Source organism: Rhipicephalus sanguineus, chromosome 7, assembly GCF_013339695.2.
Source record: "Rhipicephalus sanguineus isolate Rsan-2018 chromosome 7, BIME_Rsan_1.4, whole genome shotgun sequence".
NCBI classification, from domain to species: domain Eukaryota; kingdom Metazoa; phylum Arthropoda; class Arachnida; order Ixodida; family Ixodidae; genus Rhipicephalus; species Rhipicephalus sanguineus.
This window is the reverse complement of record NC_051182.1, coordinates 16,438,810-16,464,590: the sequence shown is the minus strand read 5'-3', so window position 1 is coordinate 16,464,590 and position 25,781 is coordinate 16,438,810. Positions and strand designations below refer to the sequence as shown.

General features: G+C 46.1%; 1 protein-coding gene across 1 annotated transcript in view; it reads right to left on the bottom strand.

Annotated features, from left to right (window-relative positions):
• Positions 1–341: 341 nt before the first annotated feature.
• Positions 342–25,781, bottom strand: part of LOC119399311 (TATA-binding protein-associated factor 172-like) — a 374,345-nt gene continuing 348,905 nt past the window's right edge. The window contains 3 exon segments of the mRNA XM_049417333.1: positions 342–3,060; positions 3,062–3,137; positions 16,638–16,729. Of these exon segments, the coding sequence (XP_049273290.1) occupies positions 2,869–3,060; positions 3,062–3,137; positions 16,638–16,729 (360 nt within the window). The 3' untranslated portion in view covers positions 342–2,868.

The window sequence follows — 25,781 nt, the reverse complement described above, 5'->3', positions numbered from 1 at the left end:
AGACAATGATGGCGGCATCGCGGTCATCACACCTCCCCATTCTAGCCACCCTAGCTGGGCGGAGCCTACGCGCAGCGACGTTGCTACAAGTGCAATATGTCCACGGCGCCTATCGCCGTTTACAAACATCCCTGTAAATCCTTATTACAGCATTTATTTGCCAAATTTTTGCAGCAGCATGTTCACATCGCGCAGTTATATTTCCATCACAAATTTTGGACCGCGGGGTTATTTACTGGCCCTTTAATGCATTTATTGTCAGTTATTGACAAATTACACAAGATCTGATGGTAGCTTTCATTAGTGCTGTTGGTGCTTTTCAAATGAACCCACACGCACACTTGAAGCAAATGACACTTTATTTACACCAGAGAGGGACAGCAGTCACAGTAAAATGAACATAATCAGAAGTGTATCCATGAACTTGTAAGGGCATGTACTAGTGAGGAGCTTGCTCACCATGCATACTTACATTATAATTGGCTATGCCATGTACCACATCTTCCTAAAGAACAAGCACCAACACTGGGACAACATGAAGCTGAGATGACAATGAAGTCTTACACATACATATTACTAAGTGGCATACACCAGATCAAGCAGATTGTTTCTAAAGTGTGACCAATTTTATTAAAAAAAAAAAAGCACACTAAGGACGGCAAGTGCCACATGCAGATGCGGCACAGGTGCAGTTTGCGTGCACAAGAACACAGTATGGGTATTTAGCGTGGCACGTGAAAAGACTTGACAGTCACAAACGATAACACCACATGAAAATGAGTATACACAGCCGGCTGAACTCCCTGCCAACCATTTGGCAATGACAGCAAACGCATGCTAACAAATGTGCTGGTGAGAGAACAAACAACAGCCAGAGGGAAATGCATGTAAGCTTGGAAAACATCTTCCATTTGAGTCATTTGTTGATGAAACGACCTCAGCTGGTGAAGATGGAAGCCTCTTCTTGGCATGTATTTAAAGCTTACAATGAGCTCTTTAATGCAACACAGCACTTTATGCTCATTACAAGAAGCTATATTGAAAACAATGAAACCAACACAATCCTCAACAAGAAGAAAAACCATGTTGATATAAATAGATAACCTAAGCGATACATTACAAAGCTTATACTACTAACATGCATGGGCAAACACTTTTGGAACAGGTTTTATTACAAGGTGACTTTGTTAGACAATGAAGATTTACAATGAAAACTATTAAGCTTTGAACTCTTATCTCTCACCTTGTCATGGATTTATAGTAATCTTAAAAAGGAAACATTTAGTTTCATATGAGAAGAAGACTACTTGCAGTGTTACCTGCACCTTCCATTATGAGAACCTCAGTTATTCAGTATTCATACAAAGATCTCCTGATATCTAACCTTGCAACAGACATTCAGACCTGACCTTGTGGTTAAAGCCCATCAAATGCTTCTCACAACAAGCGATCCAAACATATCAATTACCAACTAGCCATGCACACCTACAACGTTTAAACTTCAATGCAATAAGGCTTCCATGTTTAGGCAAAAGCTCCTCTGCAGTAAATCTGGCACCACAAGAAGCAGCATCAATAATGTTGTGCCATGAAATGCAGCACAAAGGAGCATCACTATGGAAATACAAAGATACGAGCAACTATGAAAACTTTCCTCGATGTAACCTTGATAAACTATTGCTGAGCGAAAGAACTATTCTAGTCAGCTACAGAAAGTTGCAAGCCAACTGGCCCCAGTGTTACATGATGTCACAAAGACAGTTGATAACCAACCTGGTACCCACACATAATCTGATAAGAAATATGAAAGTGCTCATCAGGGTTTTCTTGACATAAACATGACGCTTGGCACTGCTAGCATCTTTGCACAATTAAGACAATAGTCTGCACTGATCTATATAGCACAATAGATGCACATTATGATAGCCATAAAGACAGCTTTAGGTGGGTATCATTTAATGTAGGTATCATTATTTTGGCAGCAATAAGTAAAGACACACATTATCAATGCCTCCCCAGATTATCGAAAAAAGTGACTGCAATCTTAAAGAAGGAAGCCAGCATTAAACTTTTTCTCCAGAATGCAATGTGACAGTTTGATGACCAGTCCAGAAGCGAAGATACTATGTCCGCTTGCATTGACTCTGCATGTTCACTTGTTTATTGCCAGACAATGGTCATTGAAAGCACCAACATTGCCAGTAAAATATTTGCTTTAATATTAGCAGCAAAAGAAAGACATGAAAAGGTGTTAAAATCTCTTCACTCACTCACATAACATTGCTTAGAAGAAACTCCAAGGCATCACCAAACACATGCTATCCAATGACCATCATCATAGTTCAATGCCTTGCTACCTACCTAGCCCTGCATCACAATTTTACAACGAAGGCATGAAAGTCCAACTTATACTATTGCAGAGTTATATATCCTGCCACTGTGAAGTCACACTAGACTTTTAAATGAAGAAAAAGCACTAGAACAAGAAGAAGACGAGAGGACACAAACACGGCACAAACACGACGAGAGGACACAAACATGGCCTCTTGTCCTTGTCCTGTTCTAGCACTGTTTCTTCATTCAAAATCAGTATGTACCAAACAGCCCAGTTCAAGATGCTAATACAGTTCACAGTAGACAGTCAAACTGAAACTCTCTTTACACCAAAAGACCACTTTTTGTGTCCTTTTTACCACAGCCGTAAAAGCTATGCATACTGTGTGTTGTCGCTTGATGCACTGCAGATTTGTCATGCAGTGACTGTACACACAGTAAGTGGGTGAGCCACAGCTGTGCACAAATGTGTCTGCTCCCTCAATACACAGCTGTCTTTTGCAACCACTATGCATGCAACACCAGTGCCTTCCATCACTTTGGCCTCAATGTGCTGAGGAAGTTTCCGAGGTCGTACTCGGAGTCATACTTGGAGGAGTCCCACAGCTCCGGCAGGCTTTCCAGCACCCCCTTCATGCCAGCACGTGATGGACCGGCATGCTGTGTGGGGTCTGGCGCTCTATCCCCCTTGGAGCTGTCTAGTGTGAACAGGTCAAGCAGCTGGTCAGGTGCCCATAGTGCTCAGGTTGCTGTTCTCATGTGTGATCACAGTGTTGGCAATAGTCAGCTTGAACTTCTGCAGCCTGCAGCAAACAGAGCATATTTATTTACTACAGTTTGAGCAGCTTTACAAATGTTTAAGAAAAAGTTTGGCAAAGCACTTTTCAAACTTACTAAAGTGTGCCAAAGAATAGGAACAAATGGCCAAGGTGAGAAAAAAAGAAGAAAAAGGGAGGAGAAATGTTTGTCGGCCATTTCTTCTTATTCCTTACCCCACTGTAAGAAGTTTGAAAATGCAGTGCCAACCCGCCCAATCTTGAGCAATAGCTGAGAGGCAGAACGAAGCTTTCTTAGCTTTGGAAAATGGTGCTCAATTTTACTATTTATACACAAAACAAAATTTTGTGAATACTGTTGCAATGCATTGAAACTAGGATAGTCAAGCATATTGGCCAAACCACTAACGACCCCCAGATAATTAAGGCACAGTAGACATTTATTTTACACACTTGATCTGTATTGCAGAGAAGGTTTCTGCTTTGACTGCACTTAAGCAACAACACACAGCGCCGGTTCGGCCTTGACACAGGACTCGCGAACGAGAAAAGCTTCCCTGCCGCTGCAGACGAGCACACGTGCGCGTTATAAAGAATAAATACAGCCTTCACCACAGGAATGTCCTGCAGCATGCCGATGTCTCCTCTTGGGGTTAAGGGTACTGCACCGGCATTGATAGGCAGCGACTTTCGTTGGCAGAGGCTGACAATCCTGCCTCCGCTATTTTGCAGTCAGCGGTTTTCGGGTGCTTTACTACATGGGCCATTCTGTGCGTCTTGGGTTCCCGAAATGCAATGCATCACGTCGATGTGCCACCCAAAATGGAAGCAGACGAATACAGTAATGCATAACTCAGAACAGTAGTGCAAAGAATCACACGGATGGCGACAGTTAAAGATGGGACACAGCGCTGTCTCCCGTCTTTGCCTGGCGCCGTCCGTTTGATTCTTTGCGCTACTGTTCTGAGTTATGCAATACCAACTAGCCCATCAGTGTGTCCTTTTGAACATAAACGCAGACAACTGTTTCCAGTTCGTCTACAGACTCGTTGAAAGTCAGCGCTCTTGCCTGTCTCTGTTGTTCCTTCCTACTGTTGTTACACTATACCTACAATATTCAGCATGCACCAACGCACCCACATCGAGCTCTTGTTGTTGAAGAGCACAGTACTTCTGCAAACCACGCAAGTTTAGGCTCGGGGCATTGGTAGCAAACACCTTGTAAGAATTTTAATTGATGGTGGCCGTCAACGCAGCTTCATCACAGATGACTTGTCTTGGAAGCTGAAAGCCACTGGGTTAGCCGAAGAGGAGCTCACTATCTCGGGATTCGGAAACACTTCCACAACTCGGAAATATTATTGGAGAGTATGCGTCACGCTGCATAGTCAATATGGTTCAAGCTCACTTGAAATAGAGGCCCTAGAAATTCCAGAACTATGCAAAGACTTGTCAGCGTTGATGAAGACAGGTGTACCTGAAAGTGTTAGCGACAAAGACTTACGTTTGGCTGACGCCACCGTATTTCACGTCTCGCCTGAGCTTGGAATATGCGTGCTTACAGGAGCAGAGTATTACTGGCAGGCTGTCACTGGAAAAATTCAGTGACTGGACGACTTCTTGACTGCCATTGAAACTATCATGGGATGGACACTTCACGGAGATACCAAAGTATACCTAAGTTCAACAAGCCAGAAACCATTAAGGACCTTCAATACATGCCTAACAGAAACTGAAGTTTCCAAGCACCCGAGGTCCTTCTGGGAAGTAGGACATCTAAGACTGCTCAATGAAGATGGACTTTCAAAAGATGAGAACTATGTCCTGAAGAACTCCGTTGAATCAACTCTTAGAAACATAGGACGCTATCAAGTTTAACTGCCTAAATGCATTGATTGTTCAGAGTTCGCTCAGCTCACTTCAATGAGACTAGAAGCAAACAATAAGTGAAGATTGGAGACATTGTACTGATAAAAGAATTAAACTCTCGAAATGAAGTGAAGAGACAGTGAAAAGACATTGGAAGTGACGTCACATTTTGGCCAATTCCTTCTGAACAAGAATTTTCGGGTTGCCATCCATGCCTTGAACGATGCAAGCCCTGCTTGTGTACGGTGCTGTGATGTACCTTCAGACACAAAACTTCAAAGCAGTCATAACTGTTCAGCTACTGATAGCCAAATCGAGAGTCACACCTCGATGACTGTGCCACAACTGGAACTTGTGAGAGCACTTGTTGCAGCTTAACTTATTGCAGCAGTGAAATGTACCCTAAACCTAGCGGACAGACTCCATGATTGTGATTCATCGGCTACGAAGTTCAACTAAGCACTGCAAACAGTTTGTAGCAAATCGAGTTGCAGAGATACTCTCCTTAACGGAAGTGAATGTGCGGAGAGATTGCGCACGTGATCAAAATCCTGCTGATTCACTGTCTAGAGGATGCACTGTGGAGGAACTCATACAATGTTCACTTTGGTGGAAAGGACCAAACTTTCTCCACACTGAGACGACATTTGACGAGCTCTGCCACAGCGATGATACAGTCGACACAAAAGAAGAAAGTGTTTGAAAGCACCTGTACGACCAGAACCTACGATTGTGAACAATGACTACGGCTCTTATAACCACCGAGTGATGTGTACAGCTGTGTGGATACAGCGTTTTGCTAGGAATTGCCGAGACACAGATGCCAGAAAGAAAGGACCTCTAGTCGCAACTGAAGTACAAGAGGCTGAAATTTAATGGACACGCTGAACACAAGATAAAGTATTTGGACCGGATGTCCGCCGAATGAACATCACACTTCAGTGGTTCAGTCCCTATCACGACGAATTAGGACTTCTTCACTTGGGAGGTCAACTTCAGTTCAGCAACCTCCACGAAAGTTCCAAGCACCCTATTCTGCTTCCCGCTTCAGACACATTCACAAAGTTGTTGGTGAAGAAAGAACATCCACGACTTTTACATGCTGGACTCAGTTATATCTTGATGGAATTGACAGAAAGATTCTGGATACTGAGGGCTAGGCAGGTTGTAAAGAAAGTCATACATGAATGCACAGTCTGCCAGCAATATTCCTGCAAGCAATATTCGGAGCCCTTCGCGCCTCTAAAAGCAACCCTGTCCAGCCCTCTCCACCTTTTGAAGTCAGTGATGTAAATTTTGCCGGACCCCTTCTACAAAAAGATAATGGAGAAACTACGAAAAAGAGTTACATACTCATCTTCGCATGGGCTGTTGTCAGAGTGGTTCACCTGGATCTGGTCACCGGTCTTAGTTACAACAAATTCCTACCAGCCTTTAAATGACTTGTGGCACGACAAGGCATTTGCAGGATTATATACTCCGACAATGCCAAGACATTAAGAAAGGCCTCAAGGGGCATGCATTAATGAAATAAGTACAATCATATTTCAGAAGTCACAGGATTGTTTGAAAATTCATCACCGAACAAGCTCCCTGGTGGGGAGAATTTAGGGAAAGACTAATTAGATCTGTGAAGTCTACGAAGAAAACACTGGGAAATCATTTATTTAATTATGAAGAACTTTCAACCATCCTCATTCAACTTGAAGCAATGATAAATTCACGACCGATCGCATTTGTGTATTTGTGTATGCAGAATCCTCTGAACCAACTCCACTTACGCCAAGTCATTTCCTCGTAGGCCAATGACTGACTATGCTTCTCAGAGATTGTGTGAGCACACCATCTGAAGAGGCGTCGTCGTCGCGTGACATACTTCGATGAAGAAAGAAACGCAAAGAACACGTGTTAAAGAATCTTTGGAACAGGTGGCAATGAGAGTACCTCCAAAAACTTCATTCAGCTTATGAGAAGGAAACAACAAGCACAGAATCAGTGAAAAAAGGAGACATCGTATTGATAAAGGAATTAAACTCGCCAAGGCAACTGTGGAAGGTGGGACAAGTAACAGAAGTATTTCCGGACAGCCATGGCAAAGTTCGCTCATGCAAGGTGCATACTTCTGCTGGCACCACGTTGCAGAGACCAGTACAGATGTTGTGCCACCTGGAATCTGCTGGACAAGCTTTGATACCTCAGAATCAAGAGTCTTGGGGAAAAAAAAAAAAAAATGCACAAGTTGTTCAGCCGGGAGCTATTAAATATTATGCTTGGCAAAAGCGAAGAAGACAAAGAAGTGACAATGAGCATGGACCCAAAGCACGCGCCCGCATTCCATCTTTTTTAGTTTCTTACGCAGCGTCAAAGAAACAAGACGTTCCCTACTTCGACTCCGCTTCCTGGTTTTCAACAATGTTGTTGCCAAGAATATGGCTCACAAGCAAAAGCAGGCAGAGAACTAGAACAGGGACCAGGTAGCTTGAGACCTGCCGCCACTCCAAATAGGTCAGCGTGTCTGGGTGCGACCTGACCAAGTTTGAGGGAAAGACCAAGAAGCTATGTGGTCGAAACAAAGTGAGGTGGTGTCCTACAGTGCAATCACCGTCACCTAGCGCATTTTGCACCTACTGTGGTGGGTGGGTGGGCATATTCGAGCCGAGGATGCAGGCCTAAGCCTGAGGGCTGCGGAGTCAACATGCACGCTCCAAGTCCCCAACAGAAGTCCCCCAGTTTATTGTCAGTACACCCTTTATGTACTACATCCTATAGAGGGCGCTCAAAACCAGCTTCCTTCCTACTGTTACGCTAGAGTTACTAGAGTTACAAATGCACTTGGCACTTACGTGGCCTCTACATCCCCCCTTTTGGGAAAATAAAAGGAAGCAACACCTCGCCATCAGGTATGCAACGTAACAACATGTCTCATGGCACGCTCTACAAGTTTATCCGCACCGGTGGCCTAGCGCAACGTCCAGACCGAGTGCACACAATCGACACTGGTGGCCTTGAGGGGGTAGCTGGGGCAACCGGTGGCAATGCAACTGGTAGAGGAGTGGCTGCCCTAGGAGTTGGAGTGCTGCACACAGGCTCTGGGTGAGTTGGAGTCTGTGGCGGGCTCTGGGACCCTTGTGGCAGGGGACTAGAGCTACCGATGTGACGACCACTTGATGACTGAGACTGCTGCGGAAACAGGAGTCTCCGGTTGCAGACGAGAGCACCTGCATCTGTCTGGACCACGTAGGAGCATGAATGCTGCACTGGGCTAAGAACTGTGCCAGCAGATTCTGCGTCGCAAATCCAGACTCTCTCCCCCTCTCCCATGGGACACAACTCCTGCGTAGCATGCCGACGGTCAAAATCTTACAACAATACCAAGGTATTGTTGCAAGATTTCCAGTGCATGTGTTTTGTCTTCGTCGTGTGCGCTTTTCAAGTTTTCTTAAAATCTTGACTCTGGCGATGTCTTTGGGCAGTGTCCCGCCTGTGGAAGTCGGCAGCGTGAGGGGATCCTAGAAGCAACGTGGCTGGTGGGATCCGAAGCCACCAGCAACGTGGCTGGTGGGACCGGGAGGCGAGTCCTGAGGCTGCGCCCCATGAGCAGCTGAGCGGGACTGTACCTGGTCCCGCCAGGTGCGTTACCGTACGACAAGAGGGCCAAGGGCCAGTTTGGAGACTCCTTGAAAAGCTCCTCCACGATGTGCCGCAGCAGTTGCGTGCGGCGCTTAATATGACAACTGGTCGAAGGCATAGGCAACGATGATAACGGTTACCCTTTTGCTACCGGCTGGCGATAGCAGGCAATGACTGCTCGTCACATCGGGGAGGAGCTTTGCGCCAGTGCTCACTGTCTTGCATGCGTAATCATGCAGACCGAAATAAAACTTTGCAGCGGGATATCTCGGGGCACAGACATGCTAGAACAATTCTTATAAGTGGAACTGCGCAGAAACGCACCTGCCTCCAACTTTTCAATACAAACATGCCCGCTTGCTGCACCCATTAAAAAGTTAATTATTCAATCTTAGTTAACTGGGCAACTGACAGCGATAATTATTGTCTCACTCTGTGTCCCCCTGGATATATAACTTATCTGCAAATGTGGTTTTCACGTTCTTCCCAGTGCTTAATTTTAACAAAACCATAAAGCTTAACTTTGAACTCCCGGTATAATGCTAGTGTCATTGGCAGAAGAGTAGACAGGCACGCAAGTTACATTAGTTGACCTTGTTTGCGTAATGGAACTGAACTGAACTAAGACGGAGTTATGGTCTGAAATGCCGTTAACTACATCGCACTGAATTTCGCCAGGAATGTTGCCACGTACAAAGACAAGGTCTAGGATGGACATATTGCTACCTTGTATGCACGTGTGCTCTTTGACTAATTGGTTTAAGTCACAGCCAAAGGCAATGTCAATTAGCTCTTCGCCAATAACGACATCGCTGTTACCAGCTGAAAAGGTAGACCAATCAATAGCCGAAAGATTGAAATCACCAAACAAGATGATCTTGGCACTGCTGTTTGTATTGTTCTGAATGTAACTTTTTAAATGTTCTAGCATTTCTATATGAGAACCTGGTGGTCTATAAGCAACACCAACCACCACGCAATGTTGATCACAGTAAATCTTGCAGAACAAACTTTCTATATCTGCTGGGTCGTTCATGTGCACAATAAGGTACGCATTTGGGCTGGTTGGTTCATGATTAACTGTAGAAACAGCGCTAAAACACGGGACGAACGAGGAAAGGACACAAACAACGGCGCTGACTAACAACCAAATGTGTTTTATTCTTCCAGTCTGCATTTATATACTCCACCACAATCTCAACAAAGCAAAAGGCAAAGAAACATAGAAAAAGATGATTAGCCTGCGCAGAGGCCAAAAAATCTTCAAACAGACAGAAACGTTAACTCCTTAGTGCTATAAAAAATTAAAAAGTCGTCCACGTATCGCATCACCTTTACCGTGCTAGTCTGTCAGACAGACTAGCACGGTAAAGGTGATGCGATACGTGGACGACTTTTTAATTTTTTATAGCACTAACTCGCATGACGTGCAGCCTGCTGCGAAAATTTTTGACGTGTTCCTCGCGGAATTAAGTCCATTTGAATTGACAACTGAGCATCCCTCAGACAATAGGCTACGCTTCTTGGACTTGGAACTTTCGTTCTCAAACAGCCATGTATGTTGGTGTTATGCGCCTAGGTCTCAAAAGAGCCTTCTTCCCTTTTCTTCTGCGCATTCAAAAATTGTCAAGCGCGGTATTGCAAGGGCTTGCATGAAGGCGGCGCTTGAGAGGTCCTGTGACCACCAAGTCGAAGCGAGCTTTTGTTCTCAAGTAGCACGCCTGAAGCTTGCAGGTTTTCCAGGAACGCTTTTGACCAGTATCGCAGAAAGCCTCGTGTCTGGTTTTAAAAGCAAGTGCTCACCTGCTGTTCAATCAGTGACACACCCACAGAAGAAAGTAGTGGTTATTCCTTATGTGCACAAGGTGGCACATAATCTGAAGAAAGTGGTCAGCAGGGCAGGCGTTAGACTGTTGTTTTCTGCCAAAAATAAGCTTGGTAGCCTGTGTCAGCAAGTAAATCGAGAGACCAAGACGAAAAGATGCAGCAAAAAGCATCGCCAGAAGTATGTTGAATGTTGTGATAGTGTTGTGTATAAGATACCTCTTTCTTGCGGCCGTTACTATGTCGGCCAAACGGGGCGGTGCGCTAATGACCGCATGCGCGAGCATGCAAACAACGTCCGTAAACAAGCCAGAGATAGTCAATTGTCGCTTCACTGTAATGAATGTGGTTGCCAGCCATCTTTTAAAGATTCCATTTTCCTGTCGAAGTACCATGATGAACGGGCGCGTGTCATTTCTGAAGCGTATCATATCTATAATGGCGGAGAGGCATGTGTCAGCCTCCCCTCGATCTCCCTCCTTCCGAAGGAGTTAACGTTTCTGTCTGAAGATTTTTTGGCCTCTGCGCAGGCTAATCATCTTTTTCTATGTTTCTTTGCCTTTTGCTTTGTTGAGATTGTGGCGGAGTATATAAATGCAGACTGGAAGAATAAAACACATTTGGTTGTTAGTCAGCGCCGTTGTTTGTGTCCTTTCCTCGTTCGTCCCGTGTTTTAGCGCTGTTTCTACAGTTAATCATGTGCACAACTTTTAGTTTTTTCTTGAACAATAACGCAACGCCACCGCCCCTTTTATTGCGATCGCGACGATGAAGTTCAAATTCGGGAGGCACAAATTCATTGTCATATATCCCGTCGTGAAGCCAGGTTTCAGTAAGTGCTACCACGTCCGGATCGTGCACAGAAATCAGGTATTCTAAATCTGCAGCTTTGCTTACAATGCTTCTGCAGTTAACGTTCAAAAGCTTCAGTGGGTAAGAACTTTTCCGTTGTCACGAATCTGCTCGCTTTGGAACGGCCGTTATCTCATCATTTTCGTCATTACACGTGTAAAGCTTTCCATTCATTGATACTTTATCAAAAATTAGTTTGATGCGTTCCTTGCAGGCTCTTTGGCTGGCGGTGCTGTCCCACATTTTTTTTCTAACGGTATGTAATTTTTCTGAGAAATCTTCCATAACGTACTGGTTAGACCCTTTGAGTTTTGTACAGTTTTTAAAGATCAAAACCTTTTCAATAAGCTTAATAATAACCGGTCGACATTTGTTAGAAGATTTTGCTCCAAGCCTATGACATCTTTCAATACCGCGAATTGACACATTCAGTTTACCTTGCAAGAAATCCTTGCGTATTGTGTTAAGATTGTGTGTTGCGTATTGTGTTATTGTGTTTCATCCTGTGGCTCATTGAGCCTATGAATGATGATATTGTTTCGTCGGCTGCGATTTTCAAGTTCATCTACTTCATCTGCGATTCTAACAACATTCTTTTCTAATCCGTGCACTAAAGTCTCCACCGCTAATACCTTCTCATGTGTAGCCGATAAGCGGGTAAGGGACGACTCAAGCGAATCAAGCCTTGTCTTGCACTGATCTAGCGTGACGGTCAGGGAAGCTCGCGTAGCACTGAATTTGTCCATACGGCGAACCATTTCTTTCTGTCCTTCAAGGATGCTGAGAAGAAGTTCATGGTTAGTACCCGAGCCTTCGTTAGTGTTAAGCGAGTGATTAGGCCCTGGATTTTGCTCTATGTCTCCGCCCCGAACAAGTAAATTGACAAAAAACGACATATAATTCAAAAACACACTTTCTGTACTGTTTGGGCAAAACAGCAGCAAGAGACAAACGTCATTACTTCGAAAACATTTAACATTTCACCAAGTCAAAGAATTGTGAGTTATAACACTGAAAATCTTATCCCATTCAAATATTATAAGTGGGTTCGACTGTACAATGAAAGCGAAGGTCTCTGTGATGCATTGACATTGCATTCAGCACCGCATAATCAGCCAGCGATTATGAGTGGTAGAAAAACCAGCTGTTTGCATTTGAATAGCTGAGCGTTGTACATGTGTTGATATTGCTTTACACAGTAAAAGCTCGTTAATTCGCAAAATCGGTTAATTCGGACACGTCATCTGGTCCCTGTAAATATATGCATCACTCTATGAGACTGGGCGCTCGTTATTTCGGACAGATTTGACCGCAAATCGGATAATTTGGCGACTTTCGGGCCGCTGGCAAGGCTCGAAAACGAAAAAAGAACAATTCGGAACAAAAGTGAAGCTCAAACGCAGCATCGCCATGGACATCAATTATCGACCTGGCTTGGATTGAGACTGGTTGAACGCCTTTCTTTCGCGTGTGGGTGTTGTTGCTTGGTTCCCGTTGGTGTGCTGCATCGTTGATCGCCGATTTATCGAGGAACGTTTCAGTACGGCTCCTTTAGCTTGATCGTTGCTGGTGCTTTTGTGCTGACTTCTCATGCGACCGCACTCTCCGCCGATGGCAACGCCGGCGAAGCGGCCCAAGTACGAGGCCTTGGACTTCACCACCAAAGTAGAAATTTTGCGTGCTCTGAATAACGGGCTCTCCCAACAAGAAGTGATGAAGAGTGATGAAAGGGGATCCTTCAATCGGCGGCAAGAAGCAAGGAACGAGTAACCGTACTTTTATCCCCCAACATGACGGGAACAGAGCACTTGCCGCTTCTCGTTATCGGAAAGGTTCAAAAGCCACGCTGCTTTAAGGGGGGACGTGGCTTTCGGTACCAACTTTCTTATTTCTTCATGGATTTTGATGAAAATTGGCACACTTATTTGAAATGTTTTTTTAATGCTACTGTAGAAATTTCATGAATATATCTTTACAACTTTTTGACTTACAATATATTTCACCTTCTGCTCTTGTTCTGAGTCTGACTCGGTTAAAAAATGCGATAGGAAACTCGTTCAAAGTGCTATGCATTCTAAGATGTCCGATTAAGGGCATGACATTCTTAGATTTTTTTATTTGCAACAAAATTTTTTTTAGTTTTCATTTTTCATGAGGTGACTGTGCAACAGGCATCGAGGCTTTGTGCAACTCGTCAAATAGCTAATTATCAGAACGCCATACTGAAAAAGCAAGAATGTCACGCCCTGAACTGTGCTTCAAGGAATATAGAACAAAAAACGGAACTGAAATAGACCCAGCGGTCAGTGAGAAATCAGCGGAACAAGCGAAGCAGGAAGCAAGAAAAGTCGTTTTGAGAAAATGGCTTTTAAAGTTGTACCAACGATATTACTTCATCAAAAGGCACTAAGGTCGTAATCTTTTGAGTCCTTCGTAATGTGCACTTTCTTGAGTGCCCTGTCTTTAGTTTGAGGTGGCTTGCTTCTCTAAAACACAAGAAGATTGTGATCTTTAAGGTGTTTTATAAGGTTGGACCTCCTGCACATGTGGCCTTTCATAGGTTGTGCCTTTGTTTTCTTTCTTTTTTCTTAAAATCCTTTTCTGATATACAAAGAACACGTAGCATGAATTTTAAAAGAAGTTATGAAGTGGTGTAATAGGCATGACAAAAAACAATATATTCTAATGCAAGTAGGTCACGTACTATGATGATTTGCCAGCTTTCTTGTATTCATGCTCTCATTAACATAATTAACAGTCTTGATTGCAATTGATCATTGAATCATTTTTATAGGATACTGCTCTCATCATGGCAACCTATCCCTTCCTCCTAAATAACAGGCAGTTGTGGCCAAGACATTGGTGGAATAGGAATTCCTTAGAAGTTTATTCAAGACGCGAACTGGGCAGATATGAATTCATCTCCCTGTTTCACTCGTCAAGCTAATTTGTAAACCTCGCCTGCGATGCGCTTCATCATTCACCCGGTCGCGGACACGGTTTTCTGCGAGGCTTTTATTTTTTCAGATGATTCATGAGCGCTTACGGCGATACCAACCACGGCCCCAAGCGCGCCTAAATTGCATCACCAGTGCTTTATTTCACCTCTAAGTGCTCGGCCGCGTAGTCCGGGAAGTCGGCACGCGATGTGCTGGGTGGCGGCATTCGGTGACGATGCGCAATATGCCTAGGTGCGGCGACGAAAAATAGGCGCGCAACGTGTTTGGCCTCGCATTGCGGGACGCCGACGCGCGCTCGCTGCGTGACGAGCTTGGCCGTGGGGTCCGCTGCCGATGCGTAAAATGACCATCCGCTGTACCGAGAAGCCGGCGGGGGAAGTGCTTCGTTCGTTGCGAAGAAGCACACTGCCGCGAGTCCGTTAAAGGGGAACTCCGGTGCATTTTCGAGCATATTGAGATAATGCTGTTTTCAAATAGTATTAACAGTCTTGTAACGGCTAGGGTGGTTCATTTTGCTGAGAGACCCGTCAATAATTTTAAATAAGCAATGAACGATGAGTCGAAACCGAAACCGAAATAGGGAGCTGCTTCAGCTCGTAGGCGGCGACGTCACGAGGAGCACTCCCGCCGCCGTAGTGGCGGTAGCACACGTGATTCTTCTACCGCGCGGAAACCAAGCAGCGATGTCTTCCGACGCGGAGTCTAGCTATGCCAGCTCGTCCAGTCTAGCTAACCAGCGATGACTGCAGCGACGAATGCTTCTACCTGAGCGCGGAAGCATCGCCTTTTGCCTTCGTCGCCTCGAAGAAGAAAGCGCGCGCAGCGTCCGTCTGCTGGGCGAGGCGGGCCGGGGTACCAGGGGTACGTAGGCAAGATACGTCACGTACACAGGGTGGCCCGCACTTAAAGGCGTGATTCCATAATTGGCGACCAATTTTAAAATTCGTTTTCTAAAAAACTAAATGACTTACGGTTGTATAATTTGGCACATATCATCAGGGTACCGAAGAGAACATATGCTGAAAGTTTAATTGAAATCGGTGAATATCGAAAAATCCCCGGAGTTCCCCTTTAACGCGTTGCTCTTGCCCGCAAAGTTCGAGGTTCGTCTCGCGTGCCGACGCCGTGAGCGGAGTTAGGCCTAGTGACGATTCCGAGCAGTAGACGCGCCGGCCGCGGTTCCCGATGTTTCAAAGTACGTAATGCGTGGTCGCGAGTACAAAGAGTCGTCCTGCGATCATCTTCGTCACGACGTCCGAAGTGCACATAAGCAGAACCTCCAACCACGGATCCGACGAGTCAACGCTAGAGAGTCGGTCCGAGACGCGCGTTTGCGATGTTCGCTACGAGTGCGGCGCGCCATCGTAATCCCACCGAGCTTCCGCTAGTAGCTCCAAACTAAAACGTAGTTCTTGTTCAAAGTTATTGTCGAGCCGTGAACACAGAGCGATTGCGAACACGCAACGAAGTAGCGCGACTTTCGACAGCCGTGAGCTCGAGACGCACGAGCTGCAGACGACGATCTCCCGGAGCGAGCATCGGACCAATGGCGAGGCGCGCTGGGGCAACATGGCGGACGCGGCCAATCGGAGGGCTCGAAACGACCTTCGAACATTTGCTTTTTGTGCGCTTGTTTTCGAAGGGAGGAGCCAGCTGCGGCGGGGAATTTGAAGACGGAGAAATGCGCTTTCCGATGAGCCCAAGATATCGGCGCCCGGTGGCGTCGTTGCGAAGCTATGATTTTTTGAAAATCAGTGTTTTTTTGCGATTTCCCCAATAATTTTCGCCACCTCGGCAGGCGCAACAATTTTTTTATAGCACTTCTACGCGGTTTTCGGTGAAGATATTTTGGAATCGGATATAAAAAGGGCTACAGAAACTGAAAATGTGATTTTCAAAAAATCGATTTTTTTGCCATTTTTCGCGATACGAAAGCCGCGTCCCCCCTTAAGAACATCAACTATCTTCCCGTGGATTACCGTGCCAACCGAAAAGCGTGGATGACGGGTGAAACTTTTGCGGTACTGCAGACATCATGCGAGCTGCTGAGCACCTTGAAAGGCACAGAAAAATTGTGTCCGCGCGAATTTCTGCTCGAAAACAGACAAGCATCCGCGATTACTTTGTTAAGTAAAGGTATGTTGAAAAAACTCGTGCATTTATTGTGTTTATTTTGACCATTCGATAATTCGGACATGCGGTTAATTCGGACATTTTTGCCGGTCCCTAGAAATCCGAATTAACGAGCTTTTACTGTATTGGTGTGCACGCTTTTTCAAACCTATGCCTCATAATCACAACTCCATGTCAAAGAATAAGTACCACCACAAAGCTGCTAGAATTTCCTTGCCTCACGATAGACTGCGCGCTTAGTGCATGCCTGGCCACTCACCCCATAATCTTCTCTTCAAGGGTGCCCCTGGTGATCAGCCTGTAGACATTCACCACTTTCTTTTGACCAATGCGATGGGCACGATCCATGGCCTGAAAGAGAAGCACACCAAAATGTCAGCACTTCAGCTACTCGTGCCCGTGAAGATGGATTTCTAGCCACTACACTTGTTCACATGCCTTTCAAAGGACTGACAACCGGCCAGAGCTACAAGGCCACACACGGAATCACACGTGCTTGGTATGTCATTCTATTGTTACAATGCAATGCTTTTAATTTGCTGTAGTTTTCAAATGCATTTAGAATCTTCTGCCAACTTGAGGCATTTTGAGCCTGTTTGTCACGGTATTTATCTTACCTCTGTCTTATCCACTTATGTTTTTGTTAGACCTCTGGTGTATGCTGAAGCTTCACGGAGCTCCTTGGTATACACAACCTTAATGAGAACCAACACACAGTATAGGGGACATTATTAGTAGTTATGATATAAATGTCAAGAAATAAAAGTGGACGAAAACATAACTTGCCGCCAGCAGAGACCAAACCTGCAACCTTCGAGTAATGTGTTCTATGCTCGACCAATTGAGCTACTGTGACGGTCGTCCTGCTGTCCATTTTATCGGGTATATCTTTGCATTTAATCCTGGAAGCGGTTCGGTTCCTGCAGGCGGCAAGTTGTCCTTTCGTCCACTTTAATTTCTTCACATTTAAACCACAATTACTGAAATAACATCCCCTATACTTTCATTTGCTTGATTGTCTGTTGGTTCTCATTAAGGCTGTCTCTAAAAAAGAAAAACAAACCCTTAAACTTGCCTTCTTTAGCTTCTTGCCACGTCACACATTTACTGTATTTTCCGGTGTATAAGACGCACCTTTTCTCCCAATATCTTCGCTGGTGCGTGGTGGTCTTATACAACAGTGAGTCTTACATACGGAAAAAGCCATGCGATTCTGCGAGACCAACATGTCCATATTTAATTCATGGCTATGACAAACCGAGCGCGAGAGCATTCGTAAAAATATATCTAATTTTATTCCAACAATGAAGTGGCTGTGGTCTTAGATGTCAGCTACTTGCTGTTCAAGCAATGCGGCAACCACGTCTCTGTGGTCACCGTACTGCTTGAACAGCAAGTAGCTGACATCTAATGGCCACACTAAAAGCCACCACCGTCGCGCGCCCCATTGTACTGTTCAAATTGTTTGTTCTTAAACGAAGCATTAGACCCATGGAACTGACGCTATAAATAAAAAGGGCACAACAACGGTTCATTGTAACCTTGTAGCACCCACAATATCAGTAACAAAAGTGAAACTACCACTTCGTTATCATCATCATCAGTTTCCGTGAGGCGTCGCTACAGTCCAGCACTAGTCGCAGCTTCCGGCTTTTGGCTACCATTTACATTTTGTATGCGCATGTGTAGAAGGTAACAGTGTGGCACGTTTGTTGTTTATGTGTTCCCGCCAAGCCTCGTAATGCAGTAGAGGTGTGGTAGCCATTATAGTAAAGGCAACGCCAACGATGTGCTTCAAGGTGCTTACAACGCCGTGTGAAAGTTACTCAGAGGCCGACAACGGCAACCCAGAGATGCTGCCAACCGAGGCGGAAGAACTTCTGACAGTGCGCCGGAGGATGTGGCTTCGAATCCAGTGGAATAAACAGTGGTTTTCTGCACCTTAAGACAGCGTTATATACAAGTTTTATACTGCTGATTCAGTGCCGTGCATGACTACGCATTTTGTAATGAATGTGCTCTGCGTGCGTCATGGTGTTTTATATGTTGACAGAGTTAAAAATAGATGCGTCCTCTACAAAGGTGCATCTCATATATTGTCAGGTGGTCATGACGGTGAAGAAGACTCCAGCAGAACTCAGAAATACATAACTCTTTCTTTGGCTGAACTTGTGGCCGGGAAAAGGAAAGTCAAACTGCAAGCAAGGCATGCTGTGTGCTGATAGTGGCGAACAGAGCATCAGCCGTTGATAATTTGATCTTCAGTAAGCTGCGTCGGCATTTGTACATGTGGCATCGAACATTCGAGCCTTATTGATGGTGTCCGCGATAGTTCCAGAATAATCTCAACTGTTCGCGTTTGCGCGCTCCAGCCTATAAGAAGATTCTAAAATAATCTGAAAGCTTCCCAGACATTAGGGCACGGCTTGCACAAGGCAGCGGCTATGCGTGCAACAGACTAGTTACATGAAAATAACAAAAAAAAAAGAGCGCACGTGGCATTGCCCCCCTCTCAAGAAGCATTGTCCCAATGCTCGTAACAGAACGTGGAAGGGGGAAAAAAAAAATGACATATTGCAGCTGCTACTAGCAGCCGCTAGGGTGCTAGGCGCAACAGAAAATTGCTAGAAAAAGATGTTTCTCATCCTTTTTTTGAAATCACTTTGTTGTATTTGCCATTTTTAGCAGTTAAACTCTTGTTCTGCTACAAAACACTGCCCACAAAGTTATTGTTCCATATTCCTTTATTAAGCTATGCACCAACTCGCCCAACGTCACACTCTGCTAAAGGACAGTACCTTATTTCCTTCATATGTGCGATGTATCAACATAAATTGAAATTCAAACAGCATAGTTTCTGCACAGTCTGGTGCACCTAGCTCTGGCTTCATGATTATGGTATGCAATGGTATTGAAAGTTGGGCTAGTTAGTACGGTAGCATGTTTGTGTACAGCGCAAGGATCGACGAAGACGGAAAGAACAGAAGGGATACGGACGAGCGCTGACTCGCAACTGAAAAGATTTATTTGAAGGACACATGGACGTGAAAGCAAGAAAAATGTATCAACATTGTGCAGAAGTGTGAAAAAACAAATGGAAAGAGTAACATAGCGTATCACCTAACGTGCTGAGAAGATAGGCGAACTCCTTGTCCATAAGAGACAACAATGCCTCACTTACGCATGCGTCACGCATTCGGTTAACATGGAATGCTTCTATCACTTCTCTGGTGGTCTGGGAACTGTTCTGACAATACCTTTGCATCGGCAAAGACAGGTGTGCAGCCACACGTGTTGCAATGCAATGCCAGATGTGAAGCGTTAGGATTTTTCAGCGAATTTTTTGTGCTCTCTTAGGCGCACATTAATGCATCGGCCGCTTTGGCCCATGTATGACCGCCCACATGTAAGCAGGATCTGATACACAATACCGCTCCCGCTCTTGCAGGGCACAAATGATAATAATAATATCTGGGGTTTAACGTCCCAAAACCACGATATGATTATGAGAGACGCCGTAGTGGAGGGCTCCCGAAATTTCGACCACCTGGGGTTCTTTAGCGTGCACCTAAATCTAAGTACACGGTCCTCAAACATTTTCGCTTCCATCGAAAATGCAGCCGCTGCAGCCGGGATTCGATCCTGCGACCTGCGGGTCAGAAGTCGAGCGCCATAACCACTAGACCACCGTGGTGGGGCCAGGGCACAAATGAGGAAACATGCTTAATTCCACAGTCACTTCTGTCGTCATTTTGCTCCATTTTCCTCCAAACCAGTGGGAAAATTCTAGGAAGTTTCTCAGGAGCTGAGAACACTGATTTTACCCCATACCTGTGGCCGACATTGCTCAAACCATGCGACAGTTTATGTACATACGGTAGTACAGTAAAAGCTCGTTAATTCGAATTCCACGGGAACGCTGAGCAATTTCGAATTAAACAAAATTCGAAATAATGAAAGTGAGCAAAAAATGGGTGGATTTCGGGGGTGGGGGCACGAAAAATATTTATTGGCCAAAAAAGTCGGTGATGACCATCTGCTTCTTTTCTCTGAATGCCACAGCTGCGGTTCTCTGTTCCAGCGCGCGGACGCGGCGCAGGGAATCCTCTTCACCCTCTTCAAAGCTGAAGAAGAGACGCGCCACATTAAGTGCCTCCATCACCGCAGAAGCTGACGGGCGCACAGGCGCTTCGTCTTCCTCACCTTCTGGCTCTTCAGCAACAGGCTGCGCACCGGCTACTTGAGCGATAATGTCCTCATCAGTCAGGGCACCACACACCGATGCACCGGTGTCAACTTCAACATAATCGGCAAAACGTACGCCCCGAAGAGTGTCGCGCAATGCCACTGGCATGAGCTCCTCAGCCCCGTCCACGTCGACGTCACAACTATCCTGCGCACTTCCAGCTGCAAATCCACTGTGGTGGAAACAGTCTGCGATTGTGGTCGCGGTCACCTGTTCCCATGCGCGCACCAACATGTGCATGGCAGTGAGCAGCGTAATGCCGAAGTCCTTCCTGTCGCCCGCGCACAAAATCATTCCCTCCAGCATGTGACGCCTATAAAAGCACTTGATGTTCCTTATCACACCCTGGTCCATTGGCTGTAGGGCCGCAGTCGTATTTGCTGGAAGGAACACTAACTTTGTTGCTCTCAGCTCAACGTCGACTTTGTGCGCCGAACAGTTGTCGACGACAAGAAGAACGCGTCTGCCGCCCAGTTCCATTTGCCTGTCGAATTTCAGTAGCCACTTCTTGAATAGGTCACCTGTCATCCAGGCTTTCTTGTTTGCGGCGTACTCCGTCGGCAGTGACCGAATGTTTTTGAAGCACCGTGGCTTGAGTGCTTTGCCAATCACAAAAAGGGGGACCTTTTCCGTACCGGTCATATTTGCGGCGACCAGAACAGTGACACGCTCTTTGCTGCGCTTGCCGCCGGCACAGCTGTCTCCCTTGTAGGTGATCGTCTTGTCTGGCTGGAACTTGAAAAATAACGCTGTCTCGTCAGCGTTAAACACATCCTGTGGTGAGTAGCTCTCCAAGTACTGCTGCAGGGTGTCGCTTCTCCAAGTAGCGCCTGTTTCGGCGTCCACTTCCTTTGCCTCGCCGGATAACGTGCGGAGTACGAGATTGTGCCGCTCCCTGAAACGATGAAACCATCCCTCGGAGGCGACAAAGTCTTCAATGTCCAAGCGCAGGGCGAAATCGGCTGCCTTGGCCATGATGATAGGGCCGCTCAATGCGATACTCTGGGCTCTCATTTCTTTAACCCGGATAATCAAAGCTGACTCCAGTTCCGGGAACTTCGCTGTCCTTAGCCTTTTCCGACTGGCGCCAAAATCCTCGGCTTCATAGGCGTTTTCAATGGCCGTCCTGTTGCGTATGTAGGTTGACAACGTGCTCGGAGGTATGCCGTGCTTCCTCGCAATTTCGTATTTGCTCGAGTTCCCTTGGTCAACCTCTCGCAAAATCTCCACCTTCTCCTTGACAGTGTTCGCGCAGTAGTTTCCCCGCGGCATCTTGCAACTTCGATGCGGTATAAGACGGCTTGACGGCGTGAACGAACAACGTGCTCGAGGAACAAAGTGACGCTGCCGGGTGCAGCCTAGGACTGCTAGGACTACTCCGCCGACTCCTCAGCGTCCCGCGGGTCCCGCGTATACAAGTGGCGCCAGGCGCTGAGATAGCGGGAGGGCTACGGAAAAAAAAAAAATTGCTCCCTGGATTTTGGAGGCCATACTTTGCTCGCCCTTTGCTCGGAGGCCACTTGAAGCTCGAAAAAACCGGTCGTGCCACCTATCGTTCGGCCGTAAAAGCTTCCACTAGTGTTTGACGATGATGACGCTCGGCGGCGCGCGCTTCGAATTATCCATAGAGGCGGCAATTTCTGTTCGAATTAACGAATCGTTTTACACATGGTCTCCTATGCACTGCGGACCGGACTGCGGCGACCATTTCGAATTATCCAAAATTTCGAATTAATGAGGTGTGAATTAACGAGCTTTCACTGTACTGCTACTGATTTGTAGCCTTCTTGTTTTAACTTTTTTTTCTATTCAAAAGATCCGGACTTTTTACCAATTTTATTTTATAAGTTCAAGCGTGAACTTCGGGCCATTCCCGTATTCTCTAAAAACCTTCAATATGTCAGTTGCCCTCCCGTTAGAGTTACCACATGGAAAAAACACAGATTATGGTATGAGTGCGAGCGTTTGTTACCTGCCCCTATGCCGCAGCCCTGCAGCACATATGAAAAGCTTTTGTGTGTTGCCGCTGGCTTACCATACTTTCTCAATGTCGTCACGACCGAGTGACACTACCATGAGTCAGCGGCACAGTTTATCGCATCTTCCTTTTTTGAGGAGCATGCTTCATCATTTGAACAACGATGGTTGCGAGTGTGCAAGCAGTGGCGTAAAGAAGCATTTGTGACCCCGGGTGTGGCTGCAGCATTCTCAAATCATAAATCCTCACTTACACTGTTATCATAAAGCCAGTGTGACAAAAACTGTAAAGGCGACATGTGCTCCGCTGTTAGCATTCCAACCGTGGCCGATAGCACACTGAATAATGCTCATGACCTTCCATTTTCCACGTGTTGCCACATCAAGCACTAGGTTGAACATAAACATAAGTCGATCCCTATTTATTAAATTCACCACAAGGTTTTAAAAATATATTTTAAATATAGTTGACCTAGAAGAATAAACACTGAACATTACATACCTTTATTTACCATAGGTTATGGAATATTGCGCTGCATGGGTGTAACAGGGGGGATACTAACGGAGGCACAGAAAAACACAACCAGAACAGGTGGGCACAGACTATCAACAGCAAATCTTTTGTGAGGTGCCACCTGGGCCTGCCCCACAAAAAAAGGAAAGAGAACGAAAGAAGGGGTGAAAGTGTGAACATAAAAATGTGATAAATCAAACTAGAGTAGTGAAACTAATATCAAACATGGTGCACATAGCAGTGTTGTGCAGCGCTCCTCAGCTCGCTCGTTTTTGCAAGGGTTGGAATGTGTTGCTTAAGAATTCGCGTGTTCTCAGGAGCCTCGACTACCAATCGGCAGTGTTTTCTGACCATGCTGAACAAGTTTTACAGGGCCCCTTCAAATGCTGCATGCACTGATAATGTCAGGAAACAGTGGAACGGGCAATGTCCGAATATAATTCCAGGATGTCTCATTTAGGGATATCCTCTGGATGATGTTTTTCGTTTCATTTTGGAGCTCACTTAACAAAACATGTTGCAGGGCTAGTTGGCGAGACATTCATCCTTAAAATTCCAGCCCTACTTTATATGAGGACAGGACAGAGAAGTGCATGACAGGATGGGTGCTGTTTGGAGGTTTGGGGGACATATGTCAGTGTGTTGTCTGGGGATGTCAGTATGTTTATGTCAGTGTGGACGTCAGTGTGTTGTCTGGGGAGCTCCGTGCAAGCAATGTGCACTCTGCGTCTCCGTGATGCTCTAGCGGTCCTGCACGGTGAGGCAGCAGTGGATGGAGGTGCAGCGTGTTTGCGTCGTGTCAGTATGCTACAACAGCACTACGTTTGCTGTTTCTTGGCGTCTACGCCGTGCACTTGAAAGCAGTCCTGCACGATGTGGCGGCGAACGGCAGCTGTCGCTGTTTAAAAGCGGGCATTGTGCTAGAACAGCGCTATGTCACACGCGCGCCCGCTTGTCTGTGAGAAGTCATACTGGAGCGTTTGCCCCTGGCAAACACCTGGCCTTTGTTCTTTCCTGATGCTTATTCCTAAAGGCATCGCCACAATCACGTGGAAGTCGGAATCATTGATCAAGCAATACCTGCAGTAGCCACAGAAAGCGGAAGACCTGTTGTGGCGCACTGTGACGTCGGCCATATTAGGGAAACAGTTAAATTTCGCGTGACAAAAGTTATCGTAAAGCCAATAGGCATAGGATGAGTTGGCAGAGAGTGAAATGGGGGGAGGGGGGGGATTGCTTGTTTGGTAGCGAGCGAAAACTCGAATTTATAAGATTGTGAGAGGGGGGCACTTGCTTGGTATTTTACTTGCACGATGCATGCAACGTTCTTGCTTTTATTTGTGTGTGAGTGCCAGTAAACCCATTGCACTGCCTCTAAGTATGATTCTAGCATTGAATCAACTACAGTCAACTGCCGATTTTTTGGACACCCGATTTTCCGGACATGCTCGAAAATTCGGACGCTTTCGTGGCACCGTCACCAGCCCCATAGACTTCAATGTATTAGAACGTCCAAAATTTCGGACGCTGAAGCTATTCCGTTTCCGATTTTTCTGACTTTCTGCGCAAATTGCAGGTCCGGAAGGCATTATTTGAAGCCCCCACCTCTGCCGCGTCTATCATCTCACAGGTTCGAATCAGTGCTTTCACGAGTCGATCTGTTTGAGACAGTAGCAGAGTCCGAAAGTCAGCTTTGCCGCAATGCCGAAACGTTATGGGGTGAAGGAGACCAGAAATTCAAAGGGGCCGCTATCGCGGCGCCGTGCGGCGATGTTACAGATAAGCAGAGGAAATGCACGGAGGCATGATGGCGGCCACTGGTAAACGCGCCAGTACGGCTTAATCGCTGACAACCCTTACGTTAAGCATCTTCAGTTAACTGCTCGGTAATACACATGGCCCAGCGCAGTTGCATGCGTACTGCACACATTTAATAGGCGAGAACCCAAATGCGCCGCGCTGCCATTCCTGCTGCCTCTTTGTGCGAGACCGCTAAGTGTGCCGCATAGACGCGTTGCCTTCGCGGACGAAACCAGCTCGCCATTGCCACGCCCGTGTGCGGTCAGGAACTAAGTGAGCATCACGAAGCCTTTCATGATAAATGCGTGCGTACGATACAGCAACAGTAAAGTGACGGCGTCAGCTTAGTTGGCGATGTGCTGCACACAACTAGAAACGATCGGCTTGACACGGCAGCAAATGCTGCGTATCGGCGGCGATTCGGTGATGTGTGTGCGCATTTTTACATGCGCACACGCATCGGGGAAAGCCGGACGAGTCGTCCGCGCTTCCGCCAGTCTTTGTGTTCCGCATCATCGTTTACAAACGCTTCATGCGAGATAGCCGTAATCTATTCCGTGCTTTGCTGTTATCAGCGGCGCTCGTCACGAGATGCAAAAGTGGCGGTTGGCACGTACGTAGTTAAGCAGGGTTTGCGTCAGGTACTGAATGTATTCGCGAGAGCCCGGGCGCACCCCAAAATGCCCGATACTTGTACTGGGAGGCACTAAAGCTATTCGGACGTGGCTGTGGTGATTTGACCACTTGAGCAGAATAAAAAAGCATGAATTTGTTTTTTCGGACTGCCCGATTTTTCGGACGATTTCGCGGTCTCTAGGGAGTCCGAAAAATCGGCAGTTGACTGTAATTGCTTTCTATGGGTGGCT